The sequence below is a fragment of the Macaca mulatta genome, chromosome 1 (assembly GCF_049350105.2).
Source record: "Macaca mulatta isolate MMU2019108-1 chromosome 1, T2T-MMU8v2.0, whole genome shotgun sequence".
Lineage (NCBI taxonomy): Eukaryota > Metazoa > Chordata > Mammalia > Primates > Cercopithecidae > Macaca > Macaca mulatta.
Window position 1 is genome coordinate 221,384,500 of NC_133406.1, and position 16,322 is coordinate 221,400,821.

The following is a 16,322-nucleotide window of genomic DNA, read 5'->3' on the forward strand; positions in this document are numbered from 1 at the left end:
GGGCAAATTCCTTCACCTGACTCCATTTCATAGCCTGTAAAAAGATTATTTCGCACAATGAAGACCATATACGCACAATAAACGAGTTTCCTCTCTCCTCCCCGCCATACAGTGACTTCATAATTTGTGCCGTCACTGAGCACGTGTTAAAGGACTACGCAGAGTTCCATTAAGGACTGAACGTGAACAACTTCTTACTTTTCAGCGCAGTTCTCTCCAGATCATCACCCCTCTGTCTCTAAGTTCAGGCCCCAGACTACTCTGACTCAAATAAATCAGGTGGCAAGTCGAAAATGACAGCAACTCGCATCAGGACCTGGCGGTGTCTATGAAATGCTCCAGGTGACCTTCTGCAGAAGGCACTTCGATTTCCGCGGGGGAGCAGCGTGGCCTCCTAAGCCGGTACCCCGCCGCGTGCCGGGGGATGCACCACCCAGGAGGAGAACCCCGCGGCTCCGGCACGATGGTGTGCCCCGACACTGGCTTCCACTCAAGAGCTCTGCGACTGTCCTGACACCTGCCAACCCCGACCACCTCATCCGGTCTGCAACTCCACCCCGCACCCAGGCGGCTGCTCCGGCTCCTCGGGTCTGTGTGCGCCGCCCGAGTGACCGCCCGCCTGGGAACGGGCGGCTCGCCCTGGCCGGAGGGGCCGGAAAAGGCCGAGCGGCCTGACCTCCCGTGGGGCTTTCCTTCCTTCCTCCGGGGCAGCGCAGCCTGCAGCCAACAGCTCGGCTACCGGCCGGGCCCGCAGGGGCGAGAAGCCCCTTACCTATCTTCACGACCGCATCCGCCAGGCACCGGTCCCACTTCCTGCCGAGCTCCGACTCCGACATGTTCCCCACCCGCGCCTCCAGCTTTCCTCTCGGCCGGCCCCCGCGCTCCGACCCCTTCAAGTCTCGCGAGAGCTGGAAACAAGTCCTAGGTCACGAAGGCCAGCGCAGACGTTCCAGATATCGCGAGATGATCCGCTGCTTCCATCCCTTCCGGTTTTTTTCAGTTGGTCGTCAAGGTGACGAGTTGCCTGGAAGCTCGAGGTGACCCTGACCTTGGGGCTGCGCCTATGGGTTGCAAGGCTGACAGTTTCCTAGGCGTCACCCCGAGCCGTTTCCAGGCCTTTCCTCCGCACCAAAGTGCGACATTGGCCCTGGAAATCCCCCGGGCAAGAGAGGGCACAGACTTGATTTATTCGCTAATTTGCTAACGTACTCACCTTCACTTTCCCTACTCACTCTCTCATTCGTTCGCTGGTTTCTTGCATTGGAATTCCCGCCTGAACCACTAACACCGAAACTGCTCTGGGAAAGGTCACCTACCGCCAAATGAAATGGACGCTTTTCTGACCTCTGTACCGCATTCCACACAATTGTCCCTCCCTCTGATCCTCCCCGGCTCCTCCTCTATTCGTTTCACTCCCGGTAACGCTACTCTTTCCTCTTCTCCCCATCTGCTGTTGTCTTTTGGTTTCCTCCAGGGCTGCCTTTTCTCTGCCCGCTGTTTAAGGAATGTTGGTTCGCAAGCTTACATCAATTCTCTTTTCACTCTACAGACTCCCTGAGTAATTGCAAACATTGCCAAATTGTATCTACAGGTAAAACGTCTACCTCAGGCCTCCTATCCACGTATATATTTACACACACACACACACACACACACACACACACACACACGGTGCCTTCTGTATCTATGGGCTTTGCGTCCATGGATTTAACCAACCATGGACCAGAAATATTTTTAGTCAAATAAAAAATAATACAAAATTTAAAATTCAGTGCAACTATTTACGTAGCATTTACATTGTATTAGGTATTATAAGTAATCTAGAGATGATTTAAAGTATATGGGAGCCAGCGCAGTGGCATGCACCTATAGTCCCAGCTACTTGGGAAGCTGAGATGGGAGGATTGCTTGGGACTAGGAGTTCGACTTCATCTCTTAAAAAAAAAAAATAAGTAATTTTTTAAAAGGGTATGTGAGCATATGTGTAGATCGTATGCAAATACTGTGCCATTTTATATATGGGACTTGAGCATCCTGCATTTTGGTAACTGCAAGACCCTGAAACCAAATGCCCACAGCTATCAAGAGAGATTGTATGTCCAGCCTACTGGCTAGTGTTATTGATTTTAGTCTTCTATCCTACCAACAAATATAAATCTGACCATGTTATGCCTCTGATTAGAAGCTGTCAATGAAGGCTGAGAGCAGTGGCTCACACCTGTAATCCCAACACTCTGGGAGGCTGAGGCGGGAGGATTGCTTGAGGCCAGTAGTTCAAGACCAGCCTAGGCAGCATAGTGAGACTCCTGTCTCTACAAAAAAAAATTTAAAAATTAGCCAGGCTAATGTGATGTGCACCTTTAGTCCCAGTTACTTGGGAGGCTGAGGTGGGAGGATCACTTGAGCCTGGGAAGTGGAGGCTACATTGAGTCATGTTCTTGCCACTGCACTCCAGTCCGGGCATCAGAGTGAGAACCTATTGCAAAAAAAGAAAAAAAAAAAAAGCTGTCAGTGACTCCCATTCATACACCAGATCTATCCAAGCTTCAACAGTGCACTGATTCTACGAAGCCTAGGCAGATAGAGCTTAGAGCTACCTTCCCCTTCTCATTGTCCCACTAGTCTGCCTATCTACATTGAATTCTCTACCTAGTACTGAAACATCTGGTTGTAGATGTTATCTGCTAGTAGAACTAGAAGTTGCCGCTTCGTCTTCATACTTCCAGTCAGAGCACAATGCCTTGAATAGTAGGGTCTTCTACAAAATATCTGTTGAACTGAATTGGATTTATTCACCTATTTATTTGTTTATTTATTTATTGAGACAGAGTCGTGCTCTGTCACCCAGGCTGCAGTGCAGTGGCGCGATCTCGGCTCACTGCAACCTCCGCCTCCTGGGTTCAAGCAATTCTTCTGCCTCAGCCTCCCAAGTAGCTGGGATTACAGGCACCCACCACCACGCCTGGCTAACTTTTTGTATTTTTTTAGTAGAGATGGGGTTTTGCCATATTGGCCAGGCTGGTCTTGACTCCTGGCCTCAAGTGATGCGCCCACCTCGGCCTCCCAAAGTGCTGGGATTACAGGCATCGTTCACCTATTTATTATTTGCAACTTTGACAGCAAAATTCTGTTGTACCAGACCTTGCTATGACAGCCTCTTCCTTCAAGGTAACTTCTATGACCACCCTTCCCTTCTCCTAGTTCTCAATTTTTAAAAATTATTATTATTATTATTTTTGAGACAAAGTCTTGCTCTGTCACCCAGGCTGGAGTGCAGTGGTGTGATCTCAGCTCACTGCAACCTCTACCTCCCAGGTTCAGCGATTCTCCTGTCTCAGCCACCTGAGTAGTTGGGATTACAGGCACGTGCCACCACCCCCAGCTAATTTTTGTATTTTTAGTAGAGATGGGGTTTCACCATGTTAGCCAAGCTGGTCTCGAACTCCTGACCTCAGGTAATCCACCCACCTCGGCCTCCCAAAGTGCTGGGATTACAAGCGTGAGCCATCGTGCCCAGCCCTATTATTCTTATTCTTTAAATTTTTCTTTGCTTTTCCTTTTTTATAGAGGTGAGGTTTTGCTGTGCTGCCCAGGCTGATCTTGAACTCCTGGGCTCAAGCCATCTTCCCACTTTGTCCTCCCAGAGTGCTAGGATTATAGGCATGAACCACCATGCCCGGCCCCTTCTCCTAATTCTCATCAGAGCCACTTATCAGATGATTTGTTTTTAATGATTATTTATAATTTAAATAATTATTTGTGTGTCTTTTGGATTTTGACTGTGAGCAAATTGAGAATGGAGGCTGTGCTATTTCTGTATCCCTAATGCTTAGCAGAGGGCTTGGTATATATTGGATTCTCAATAAATGCTTGTCGAATGGACATAAAAATGAATAAATACATGAACAAATGATTTAATTAATCAGAAAGAGAAAAAGTCCCTATTCTGGGGAAACTGTATAGTGTAACATTTGTGTTGAAAAAGAAAAGGAAAATAAACAACTAAAATACCTATGACATGGCTGGGTGCAGTGGCTCATTCTTGTAATCCACTTTGGGAGACCGAGGCAGGAGGATCACTTGAGCCCGGGAGGTCAAGGCTGTAGTGAACCGTGATGGTGCCACTGCACTCCAGCCTGTGCGACAGAGCGAGACCCTCTCTCTAAATAAATAATACCTACGGCGTGTCATAAATAGCTCCAGGCACTTTGCATAACTTCATTTATTCTCACAGCAGGTTGAGATTAGTATCTTCATTTTCACATTTGGAAACTGAGTCTCTGAGAAGTTAAACAACACAGAAAATGCACAAAGCTCCACATCGTCTAGATTTAAAACTGACAAAGGCATTTTTATTGGATTCAACAGAGTTGTAAACTCTTGCAAAAGGTAGAGAGCATAATACAAAAGCAATCGGAGGCAAATGCGATAGCATGAATCTGGAGCCAGGCTCTCTGGGCGCAGATCCCAGCTTTCCCATCTCCTAGCCTTCTTTCTATTGTCTCTCTTCCCACCATTCCTTCCCCAATACAATGTTCTGTTCACTGCTATATCCCTAGCCCTATAAGATTATCTCACACATAGTGTCTGCTTGATAAATATTTGTTGGTTGAATAAAATGAATGAAAACGGCGTTTTTGTTCTTCTTGAAGAGCAAAGATTAATACAAGTGGGGAAAAATATTTCTTTAAAAAAAACCAGCAACACACTCATTATAAACTTAGTTACATTCAAAATGATTAAAAATAGGTTTCTCATTGCTAGGGTTACAAACATGGAAAAGAGGAAAGCTAGAAAGAACTCTGTGCTGTTGGATTGGAATTGAAGGTGTCAGTATGACCTCATGATATTTAATATAATAAAGATAAGAAAGTACTCAGGGGATGATAGTGACATGTCAAAGTATTTCATTTATTTATGTTATTGAGAGACAAAATCTCATTCTGTGGCTCAGACTGGAGTGCAGTGACACTATCATAGATCACTGTAGCCTCGAACTCCTGGGCTCAAGCAATTCTCCCACCTCGGTCTCCCAAGTAGTTAGGATGACAGGCACGTACCACCTGGCCTGCTAAATTTTTTTTATTATAATTATTATTATTAGAGACAGAGTCTCTCGCTGTCACCAGGCTGGATTGCAGTGGCATGATCTTGGCTGCAAGCTCCACCTCTCAGGCTCAAGTGATCCTCCTACCTCAGCCTCCCAAGTACCTGGGACTACAGGTGCACACCATCACACCTGGCTAATTTTTGTATGTTGTGTAAAGATGGGGTTTCACCATATTGCCCAGGCTGGTCTCAAACTCCTGGGCTCAAGCAGTCTTCTCACCTCAGCCTTCCAAAGTGTTGAGGTTATAGGTGTGAGCCGCCGCGCCCAGCCCAAACTGATTTAGTAACTACAAACTGTCTAAAATAGTGCTTGGCTCCTAATTGGAATTCTGTAATTCATTATTATTATAGCACTGCTCTTAATTGTCTGGAACAGGTTTCACAAAGATAGTTTACATTTCAAATGAGTAAAGACAGACTCCTATAAAAGAAAGAGAGCCAACATCTTTTTACACTGTCTTGAAGAAAGATTAAAAACCAAAGACTGTCACTTAAATAGGCTAGACTTTAGCCTCAACTGGTCAATCAACTAAACATAAACTCTTTGTTTAGTCTACTAGGTTGTAAATTCAGCTTCCTTAACATCGCAGATTAGAATGTTCTATACCACGGCACCTGCATAAATAAAGGCTTTTAGATGCCAGTGATTTTCTTCATGGTTTTTCTTCAATTGAAAACTAATTTCTTAGGCTGGGTGCAGTGGCTCATGCCTGTAATCTGAGTACTTTGGGAGGCCAAGGTGGGAGGATCACTTGAGCCCAGGAGTTCAAGACCAACCTGGGCAACATAAGGAAACCCTGTCTCTATAAATAATAAAAACATATAGCTGAGTGTGGTGGTGCACACCTGGAGTACCAGCTAGATGGGAGACTGAAGCAGGAGGATCACTTGAGCCCAGGAGGTCAAGGTTGTAGTGAGCTGTGATCATGCCACAGCATTCCAGCCTGGGTGACAGAGCAAGACCCTGTCAAACAAAAAAAAAGAAAGAAAAGGAAAAAACCCTAATTTCTTTCTTAAAGAAGAGTCACATTTTTTTGTTGTTGTTGTATTTCATATCTTCTTTTTGCAAGAGGGGACCTATATCATTTTGTCCCTTCAGGAATGTGTTCAGAGTCAAAAATCTACTACGCAGCTGCTTTGTTTGGTTCCAAAGCCCAGGGACCCCCTTCCCTTTTTAATGTATGTGTATGTATGAAATATTCCAAGCATTCAGAAAAGTGTTAGGAACATGGCCAGGTGCGGTGGCCCACGCCTGTAATCCCAACACTTTGGGAGGCCAAAGTTGGAGGATCTCTTGAGTCCAGGAGTTCGAGACCAGCCTGAACAACATAGTGAGACCTTGTCTCTACAAAAAAAATCAAAAAGTGAAGCGGGAGGATAGCTTGGAGGTGGGAGGATACCTTGAACCAGGAGGTTGAGGGGCAATAAGCCGTGATCACATCACAGCACTCCTGCCTGGGTGACAGAGTGAGACCCTGCCTCAAAAAATAATAATTAATTAATTAATTAATTAAAAATTAGTCGGATGTGGTGATGGGAGGCTGAGTTCATAGGATTGCTTGAGTAAAGGAGTTCAAGGTTGCAATGAGCCATGATCACGCCACTGCACTTCAGCCTGAGCAACAGAGCTTGACCCTATCTCAAAAGAAAAGAGCTGGCCGGGCGCGGTGGCTCACGCCTGTAATCCCAGCACTTTGGGAGGCCGAGGCAGGCGGATCACAAGGTCAGGAGATCGAGACCATGGTGAAACCCTGTCTCTACTAAAAATACAAAAAATTAGCCGGGCGCGGTGGCGGGCGCCTGTAGTCCCAGCTACTCAGGAGGCTGAGGCAGGAGAATGGCGTAAACCCAGGAGGCAGAGCTTGCAGTGAGCCGAGATCGCGCCACTGCACTCCAGCCTGGGCGACAGAGCGAGACTCCGTCTCAAAAAAAAAAAAAAAAAAAGAAAAGAGCTGAAAACATAAATACAGCTTAACAAATTGTAAAATGAACATTACTAGCACCCCAGAAGCCCCTTCTCTGCACATCCTTCACCAGATCCAAACTGCTCCCCCCTTGCCAAGGGAGGATAGCATGACCACTATCTCGACTTTTTTTTGCCCAGACAGAGTATCACTTTGTTGCCCAGGTTGGAGTGCAGTGGTGCAATCAAGGCTTACTGTAGCCTCGAAGCCTCCTGCCTCCAACTCCCAAGTAGCTGGGGCTACAGGCATGTGCTAGCATGCCTGGCTAATTTTTTGCTTTTTACTTTTTGTAGAGACAGGGACTTGCTATACTGCCCAGGCTGGTCATGAACTCCTGGGCTCAAGTGATCCTCCCATCTCAACCTCCCAAAGTGCTGGTATTATAGAAGTAAGCCACAGCACCTGGTATATCTTGACTTTCATGTTATTCATTTCCTTGTTTTTCTCTAAGTGTTACTACCTGGTTATATATCCTTTAAAAATGTAGTTTAATTTTGCATAATTTTGAACTTTGCTTTACTGGAATCATACAGTCTATATGTTATGGTATTCAGCTTCTTTTCCTCATTAGTATCCATGCTTTTGTATGTAATTATAGTTCGTTCTTTTTCATTGCTATATCATATTCCATTATATTCTGTCCATGATGTATTTAGTCTACTGTCCATGGATATTTGAGTTGTTTCTAGCTTGAGGCTTTTTTTTTTTTTTTTGAGTCTCAGTCTCCCTCTGTCGCCCAGGCTGGAGTGTAGTGGCGTGACCTCGGCTCACTACAACCTCCACCTCCCAGGTTCAAGCGATTCTCCTGCCTCAGCCTCCTGAGAAGCGGGGACTACAGGCGCCTACCACCATGCCCAGCTAATTTTTGTATTTTTAGTAGAGACGGGATTCAGCTATGTTAGCCAGGCTGGTCTCAAATTCCTGACCTCAAGTGATCCGCCAGCCTTGGCCTCCCAAAGTGCTGGGACTGCAGAGGTGAGCCACTGTGCCTGGTCCCAGCTTGAGACTATTGCCAACAAGTCTTCTCATTCTTCTGTGAATATCCCGATACACATTGGGATTTATATATATATACAGACAGGGTCTCATTCTGTTACCCAGGCTGCAGTGCAGTGGCATAGTAGGCTTACTACAGCCTCGACCCCTCAGGCTCAGGCAATCCTCCTACCTCAGCCTCCTGAGTAGCTGGAACCACAGGTGGTGCATGCCACCATCCCTGGCTAATTTTTGTATTTTTTTGTGGAAACATGGTTTTGCTATGTTGCCCAGGCCGGGCTTGAATTCCTGGGCTCATGGGATTCACCATTCTCAGCCTCCTAAAGTGCTGGGATTACAGGTGTGAGCCACCATGCCCAGCTCAATTGGCATATATTTTTATAGAATATGTGAGTCAGGAGGGCAATACGGTATGCATACTTCAGCTTCACTTGGTACTGCCAAACTTTATCCCAAAGTGATTGTACCAATTTACATTGTCCCCAGCAGCATAGGACCATTCCCTTTACTCCATGTCCTCACCAACAGTTGGGTTGTAATGATACTTTAGTATTGTTGCCAGTCTGGTAGGTGTATAGTACTATCTCACTGGGGTAGTGCTTGCTCCTTCCTGTGAGTGAGCTACTAGTAATGTCCTCTGAATATATAATGTAGCAGGACTGGGGGATTCCAATCAAATCAAAGGGGCCCTGAAAGAGAAGGGAAATTGACAAAGACATTTTGCTAAAGTAATGCCTTGCCAACTTGAGGAAGGTATGCTGGGTTAAATAGTGTCCCCCCAAATTTATGTCCTTCCTAGAGCCTCACAATGTGGCCTCATTTGGAAATAGGGTTGTTGAAAATGTAATTAGTTGGCCGGGTGTGATGGCTTATGCCTGTAATTCCAGCACTTTGAGAGGCCAAGGCGGGTGGATCACCTGAGGTCAGGAGTTTGAGACCAGCCTGGCCAACATGGCGAAACCCCGTCTCTACTAAAAACACAAAAAAGTAGCCGGGCGTGGTGGTGCACACCTGTAATCCCAGCTACTTGGGAGGCTGAGGCAGGAGAATGGCTTGAACCTGGGAGGCGGAGGTTGCAGTGAGCCAATATCCTGCCATTGCATCCCAGCTTGGGCAACAAGAGCGAAACTCCATCTCAAAAAAACAAACAAAAACAAAACAGAAACAGGAGCATTGTCATTGCCCTCAGAGTTCTGTTACAACTTACTCTTCTTGAATGCCGAAGGCTTGCACCGGCAGGCCGGGGACCTCTTGACCAAATTGATGTTGCTTATAATCCCAGCTACTAGGGAGGCTGAGGCAGAAGAATCCAGGAGGCAGAAGTTGTAGTGAGCCGAGATTGCACCACTGCACTCTATCCTGGACAACAAAAGTAAAGCTCTGTGTCAAAAAAAAAAAAAAAAAAAAAAAGTCATTAGTTAAAATTAGGCCAGGCGCTGTGGCTCACTCACACCTATAACAGTTTGGCAGGCCAAAGTGAGAGGATCACTCGACTCCAGGAGTTTGAGACCAGCCTGGGCAATATAGTGAGACCTTGTTTGTACAAAACATTTAAAAAATTAGCCAGGTATGGTGGTGCATGCCTATAGTCCCAGCTTCTTGGGAAGCTGAGGTGGGAGGATCACTTGAGCCCAGGAGACAGAGGTTGCAGTGAGCTAAGATCACACCACTACTACTGCACTCCAGCCTGGCAACAGTGAGACCCTGTCTCAAGAAAAAGAAAAAAAAAAAAAAAAAAGAAAAAGGTTAGCTCATACTGGAGTGACATGCACACTAAACCAAAAAGACTGGTGTCCCTATAAGAAAAGAAGAAGAGACACAGAAACAGACACAGAGAAGATGGCCCTGTGACAACACAGGCAGACAATTTGGCTTATGTGGCTATAAGCCAAGGAAGACCACGAATCACCAGCAAGCACCAGGCGCCAGGAGAAAGGCATGGAACAGATGCTCTCTCTGAGTCCCCCTAAAGGAATCAGTCCTGCTGACACCTTGACTTTGGCCTTCCAGCCTTCGGAACTGAGAAACACTATAATTCTGTTGTTTCAAAGCCACCCAGTTTGTGATCCTTTGTTATGACATCATGAGAGAACTAATACAGCAGGGAGCACACTGGATTAGAGATCATGAGAGCTGTACCCCAGTCTCTACTCTGCTGTTAACTGCTGGTTCTACACATGTAGCCACGCCTGTCTTGTTAGGTGGGCCTTTCTGTGGACTCACCTCTTTAGATTATTATTATTTTTTTATTTTTTTTTTAGTCAGAGTCTCACTCTGTTGCCCAGGCTGGAGTGCAGTGGCATGATCTTGGCTCACTGCAACCTCCACTTTCCAGGCTCAAGCAATTTTCCCACCTTAGCCTCCTGAGTACCTGGGATTATAGGCATAAGCCACTATCACACCCGACTTTTTTTTTTTTTTTTTTTTTTTTGGTAGAGACCGGATTTTCTCATGTTGCCCAGGCCAGACTCAAGTGATACCCCTGCCTCAGTCTTCCAAAGTGCTGGAGTTATAGGCATGAGCCACCAAGCCCAGCCTCTTCAGATTCCTGTATGCACCGCATAATGACGTTTCTGTCATCTGCAATCTAATGATGGTCCCATAAGTTTATAATACTGTATTTTTACTGTACTTTTCTATGTTTATATATGTTTATGCCCAAGCATGGTGGCTCATGCCTGTAATCCCAGCACTTTGGGAGGCCAAGGCGAGTGGATCACCTGAGGTCAGGAGTTCGAGACCAGCCTGGTCAACATGGTGAAAATCCGTCTTTACTAAAAATACAAAAATTAGCCAGTTGTGGTGGTGCATGCCTATAATCCCAGCTATTCAGGAGGCTGAGGCAGGAGAATCACTTGAATCCAGGAGGTGGAGGTTGCAGTGAGTAGAGATGGTGCCATTGCATTCCAGCCTGGGTGACAGGCTGGACAAACAAACTGTATTTATACTGTACTTTTTCTGTGTTTAGATATGTTTAGGTATACTCTTACTATTGTGCTACAATTGCCTGCAGTATTCAGTACAGTAACATGCTGTACTGGTTTGTAGCCTAGGCGCAATAGGCTCTGCCATGGTGTAGGTGTGTAGTAGGCTCTACCATGAAGTACACTCCATGATGTTTGCATGACGACAAGGTCCCCTAACAGTGCGTTTCTCAGCACGTATCCCTGTGTTTAAGTGACTCATGACTGTGCTTGCTGCCTCCCCTTGGACCTTCCAGCCTAAGGCTGGGAAGGGCTCCCACTGTTACTAACTCTAGGGTACTGCATCATTCCTCATTGCTTGTAAATAGCCTTTTATTAAACTCTCAACCATTTTTCCCCTTTATTTATCTTTTTTTTTGAGATGGAGTCTTACTTCATCACCCAGGCTGAAGTGCAGTGGCACAGTCTTGGCTCACTGCAACCTCCACCTCCCAAGTTCAAGTGATTCTCCTGCCTCAGCCTCCCGAGTAGCTGGGACAGCAGGTGCACGCCACCAAGCCTGGCTAATTTTTTTTGAATTTTTAGTAGAGACAGGGTTTCACCTTGTTGGCCAGGCTGGTCTTAAACTCCTGACCTCAGTTGATCTTCCTGCCTTGGCCTCCCAAAGTGCTGGGATTACAGGTGTGAGCCACCGCACCCGGCCTACCTCTCTCTCTCTCTCTCTCTCTCTCTCTCTCTCTCTACTGAGACAGGGTCTCACTTTATTGACCCAGATTGGAGTGCAGTGGTGCAGTCTTGGCTCACTGCAGCCTCAACCTCCCTGGCTCAAGTGATCCTCCCACTTCAGCCTTCCAAGTAGCTAGGACCACAGGTGCAAGCCACCACCCCAGGCTAATTTTTTTATTTTTATTTTTTGTAGAGACTGAGTCTCCCTATGTTGCCCAGACTGGTCTCGAATTCCTGGACTCAAGTGATCATCCTGCCTTGGCTTCCCAAAGTGCCAGGATTACAAGTGTGAGCCACTGTGCCCTGCCTCTCCTCCCTTTCCTTTGCATTTTTAAATATTTATTAATTTATGTATTTATGTTTATTCTCCCATGCCCTTCAGGATTGAATACTTCCCAGTTTGAATGTGCCACCTGTTTCCTGCCAGGACCCTGACTGCTACATCTATGAGAGGTCCTTTCCCTGCCCCATTCCCTCCCTAGCCCCACTCCCCTCTGTTTCCTTCATGTTGCATACCACAATTTCCAATTATCTCCTCTATTTGTTACTCCTCCCACACCCGCTGTTTCTCCCACTAGACTGTAAGCTCCATGAGGGCAGGGACTTCATCAGTTCTGTTACTAGTATATTCCTAGTTCCTTGCAGTATCTGGTACATTGTAGGCATTTGATCAATATTTCTTGAATGAATGAATTGGGAGCAGGAATTCTTTATTTTTTACATCTTTAGTATTAGCCATGGTAGGTATTCAGTGGCGCTTAACTGATGTAGTTTTTTGGTTTGTTTGTTTGTTTGTTTTTTGAGACAGTCTTGCTCTGTCACCCAGGCTAGAGTATAGTGGTGTGATCTCGGCTCACTGCAACCTCTGCCTCCCAAGTTCAAGTGATTCTCCTGCCTCAGCCTCCCAAGTAGCTGAGATTACAGGCACACACCACCACACCCAGCTAATTTTTGTATTTTTAATAGAGACAGGGTTTCACCATGTTGGTCAGGCTGGTCTTGAACTCCTGACCTCAAGTGATCCACCCATCTTGGCCTCCCAAAGTGTTGGGATTACAGGCATGAGCCATTGTGCCCAGCTTCAACTGATGTTCTATGTTCTCACATGGCCCTACCCTTGAGCTCAGAAGGTCTCAGTGTAGGACACAAGCTTGAAAGTTAGAACCAAAGTGGGTTTAAATGTGGCCTCATGTACAGTATGTGTTTAAATTACCCTTAGAGAGAGTTTGAGCTGAGGAAATGCTTGGAAATGTGTGTTTGATGGTGGAATTTTCACATTTACCCACATTTAAAGGTACACATAAATAGATTTGTGAGACAGCATGAGTTTGAGGCAAAGAGCATCACTGAATTAGTTTGGATTTAAGTATGTGAGCTTTAGAGTGAGTCAGTGAAAGTTTAAACATTATACCTTGAGGACAGGTGCAGTGGCTCACACCTGTAATCCCAGCAGTTTGGGAGGCCGAGGCAGGGGGATCGCTTGAGCTCAGGAGTTCCAGACCAGCCTGGGCAAGATGACAAAACCCCCCTTTCTACTAAAAAGCACAAAAATTAGCCAGGCATGGTGGTGTGCCCCTGTACTCCCAGCTACTTGGGAGATTGAGGTGGGAGGATCGCTTGAACCCTGGAGGTGGAGGTTGAAATGAGCTGAGATGGTGCCACTGCACTCCAGCCTGGGTGGCAAAGCCAGAGCCTGTATCAAAACAAACAAACAAACAAAAAACAACAGTAAAGCTTGAGTATGAATACTTCAAAAGCCAGCCCAAACCCTGTATATGTGTATATGTGTCTACAACAGGGCAATCCTAGGCTTTTTCTTTTTCTTTTTCTTTTTTTTTTTTTGAGATGGTCTTACTCTGTTGCCCAGGCTGGAGTGCAGTGGCACAATCACGGCTAACTGCAGCCTTGACCTCCCAGGCTCAGGTGATCCTCCTGCCTCAACCCTCCAAGTAGTTGGAGCTACAGGTGCACGCTATCATGCCTGGCTAATTTTTGTATGTTTTGTAGAGACAGGGTTTCTCCATGTTGCTCAGGCTAGTCTTGAACTCCTGGGCTCAAGGGATCCTCCGGCCTTAGCCTCCCAAAGTGCTGAGATTGCAGGCATGAGCCACTGCAGTCAAGTTAGCTTTGATTTTTACCTGGATTATGTGAACTCAGCCATGATGGAGTAACTGGCTATCGCTTGCCTGGTTCTGTTTGGTTAATTAAAAATTAGAGCCTGCGCTCGGTGACTCACACTTGTAATCCGAGCACTTTGGGAAGCCAAGGTGAGTGGATCACTTGAGGTCAGGAGTTCCAGACCAGCCTGGCCAACATGGTGAAACCTTGTCTCTACTAAAAATAAAATAAAAAAATTAGCTGGCATAGTGGTGCGCGCCTGTAGTACCAGCTACTTGGGAGGCTGAGGCAGTAGAAGTGCTTGAACCCAGGAGGTGGAGGTTGCAGTGAGCTGAGATCGCGCCACTGTACTCCAACCTGGCTGACAGAGCAAGACTCACATTAAAAAAAAAAAAAACAAAAAACAAAAAACAGGGCCAGGAGCAGTGGCTCACGCCTGTAATCCCAGCACTTTGGGAGGCCAAGGCAGGTGGATCATGAGGTCGGGAGATCGAGATCATCCTGGCTAACATGGTGAAACCCTGTCTCTAATAAAAAACAAAAACAAAACAAAACAAAAAAGATTATCCGGGCGTGGTGGTGGGTGCCTGTAGTCCCAGCTACTCGGGAGGCTGAGGCAGGAGAATGGCGTGAACCCACGAGGCAGAGCTTGCAGCGAGCCAAGATCGCACCACTGCAATCCAGCCTGGGCGACAGAGCGAGACTGGGCTCAGTGGCTCATGCCTGTAATCCCAGCACTTTGACAGGCTGAGGTGGGCAGATTGCTTGAGCCCAGGAATCCAAGACCAGCCTGGGCAACATGAGAAACCCTATCTCTACAAAAAATAAAAAAACATTAGCTGGGAGTGGTGGCACGTGCCTGTGGTCACAGCTACGCAGGAGGCTGAGGTGGAAGAATTGATTGAGCCTAGGAGGTGGAAGCTGCAGTGAGCTATGATGGCACCACTGCACTCCAGCCTGGGTGACAGAGCAAGACACTGTCTCAACAACAGCAACAACAACAACAACAACAACAGCAACAACAACAACAAATTAGAAAGCCAGGCACAGTGGCATGTGCCTGTAGTCCTAGCTACTCAGGAAGCTGAGAAACAGGAGGATTGCTGGAGCCCAGGGGTTTGAGGCTGTAGGGAACTTCAATGACATCTGTGAATAACTACTGCACTCCAGCCTCAGCAACCCAGCAAGACTCCATCTCTAAAAATACATACATACATACATAAATACATAAAATAAATAACCAAAAATTAGAGTGGCTAGGCACAGTGGCTCATACCTGTAATCCCAGCGCTTTGGGAGGCCGAGGTGGGTGGGTCACTTGAGGTCAGGAGTTTGAGACCAGCCTGGCCAAGGTGGCAAAACCCCATCGCTATTAAAAATACAAAAATTAGCCAGGTATGGTGGCACGTGCCTGCAATCCCAGCTAACTCAGGTGGCTGAGGCGAGAGAATCGCTTGAATCCAGAAGGCAGAGGTTGCAGTGAGCCAAGATTGCACCATGGCACTCCATAAAAAAAATATATATTTTTTGGGACAGAGTCTCACTCTGTCTCCCAGCATGGAGTGCAGTAGCACATTCTCAGCTCAGTACAGCCTCAACTTCCTGGGCCTAAGGGATCCTCCCACCTCAGGCTCCTGAGTAGCTGGGACTACAGGTGCACACCACCATACACAGCTAATTTTTGTATTTTTTTTTTTTTGTAGAGACAGGGTTTCACTTTGTTGCCCAGGCTGGTCTCGAATTCCTAAGCCCTAGCAATCATGCCACCTCAGCCTCCCAAAGTGCTGAGGCTACAGGTATAGAAAATAATTCCAAACATGGGGTTCAAGTAGGGGGAAAGGCATTCTTGGCAAGAAATAGGTTGGGTAGCCTCTTCTTGTTTTTTTTCCGTCTTACAGAGGAAGGGTAGGTATCTCAGTTCTGAAGTGGCACTTAGGTCTATCTGCTTCTAAAGCCACACCTTTACCTGGGAGGTGGATGGATGGGTTTCAGAGGGTCTGTCCACGAATCCCTGAAACTGCATGCAAATCTTATATATGAGTGCATATCATATTTGCTTTGACGCCATAGCTTTCTTCAGCTTTTCAAAGGGACCCAGATGCAAAGGTAAAGACCCATTGACCAGGAGCCAAATACAGGTCTTGGGAGGATGCCAGTCCCTCCAGCAGAGGGCAGTGGCGCTCACATTCAGCGACCTCCTTGACCTTGTAATACTGGTTATCAAGAGCTTGGAGAGGTTGAGCCGGGTAGACCTGACCCAAGGGCACCAAAAGACAACTCAGACCTTCCCCTGCCCTTCCTGTTGGGTTGGTTTTGAAATCCCATGTTTAACCCCAGTTACCACACCATGGGATGCATAAGCGCTCAAGCAGTGGCTCTGAGAAAGAGCACCTTCTCCCTTCAACTTCCTGAAAGGGCCTGGAAGATTCTTCCCAGAGACAAATATCTTTCCAAGCTTTGTTGCTCCTTCGTCAATCCTGATTTC

The 16,322-nt window shown here is 46.5% G+C and overlaps 1 protein-coding gene and 1 long non-coding RNA gene across 3 annotated transcripts in view; one reads left to right on the forward strand and one right to left on the reverse strand.

The window, feature by feature from the left end:
- Positions 1–867, reverse strand: part of MICOS10 (mitochondrial contact site and cristae organizing system subunit 10) — a 31,037-nt gene extending 30,170 nt beyond the window's left edge. For both annotated transcript variants that reach the window (XM_015129715.3, XM_028838673.2), the window contains exon 1: positions 773–867. In XM_015129715.3, coding sequence (XP_014985201.2) covers positions 773–836 — 64 coding nt within the window. In that variant the 5' untranslated portion in view covers positions 837–867. The remainder of the gene's footprint in view (positions 1–772) is intronic.
- A 183-nt stretch (positions 868–1,050) lies between these two features.
- On the forward strand, positions 1,051–5,752 carry LOC144335815 (uncharacterized). Its single transcript, XR_013407008.1, has 2 exons — positions 1,051–1,172; positions 5,670–5,752. It is a non-coding gene; the product is annotated as an uncharacterized LOC144335815 (long non-coding RNA).
- Positions 5,753–16,322: the final 10,570 nt, after the last annotated feature.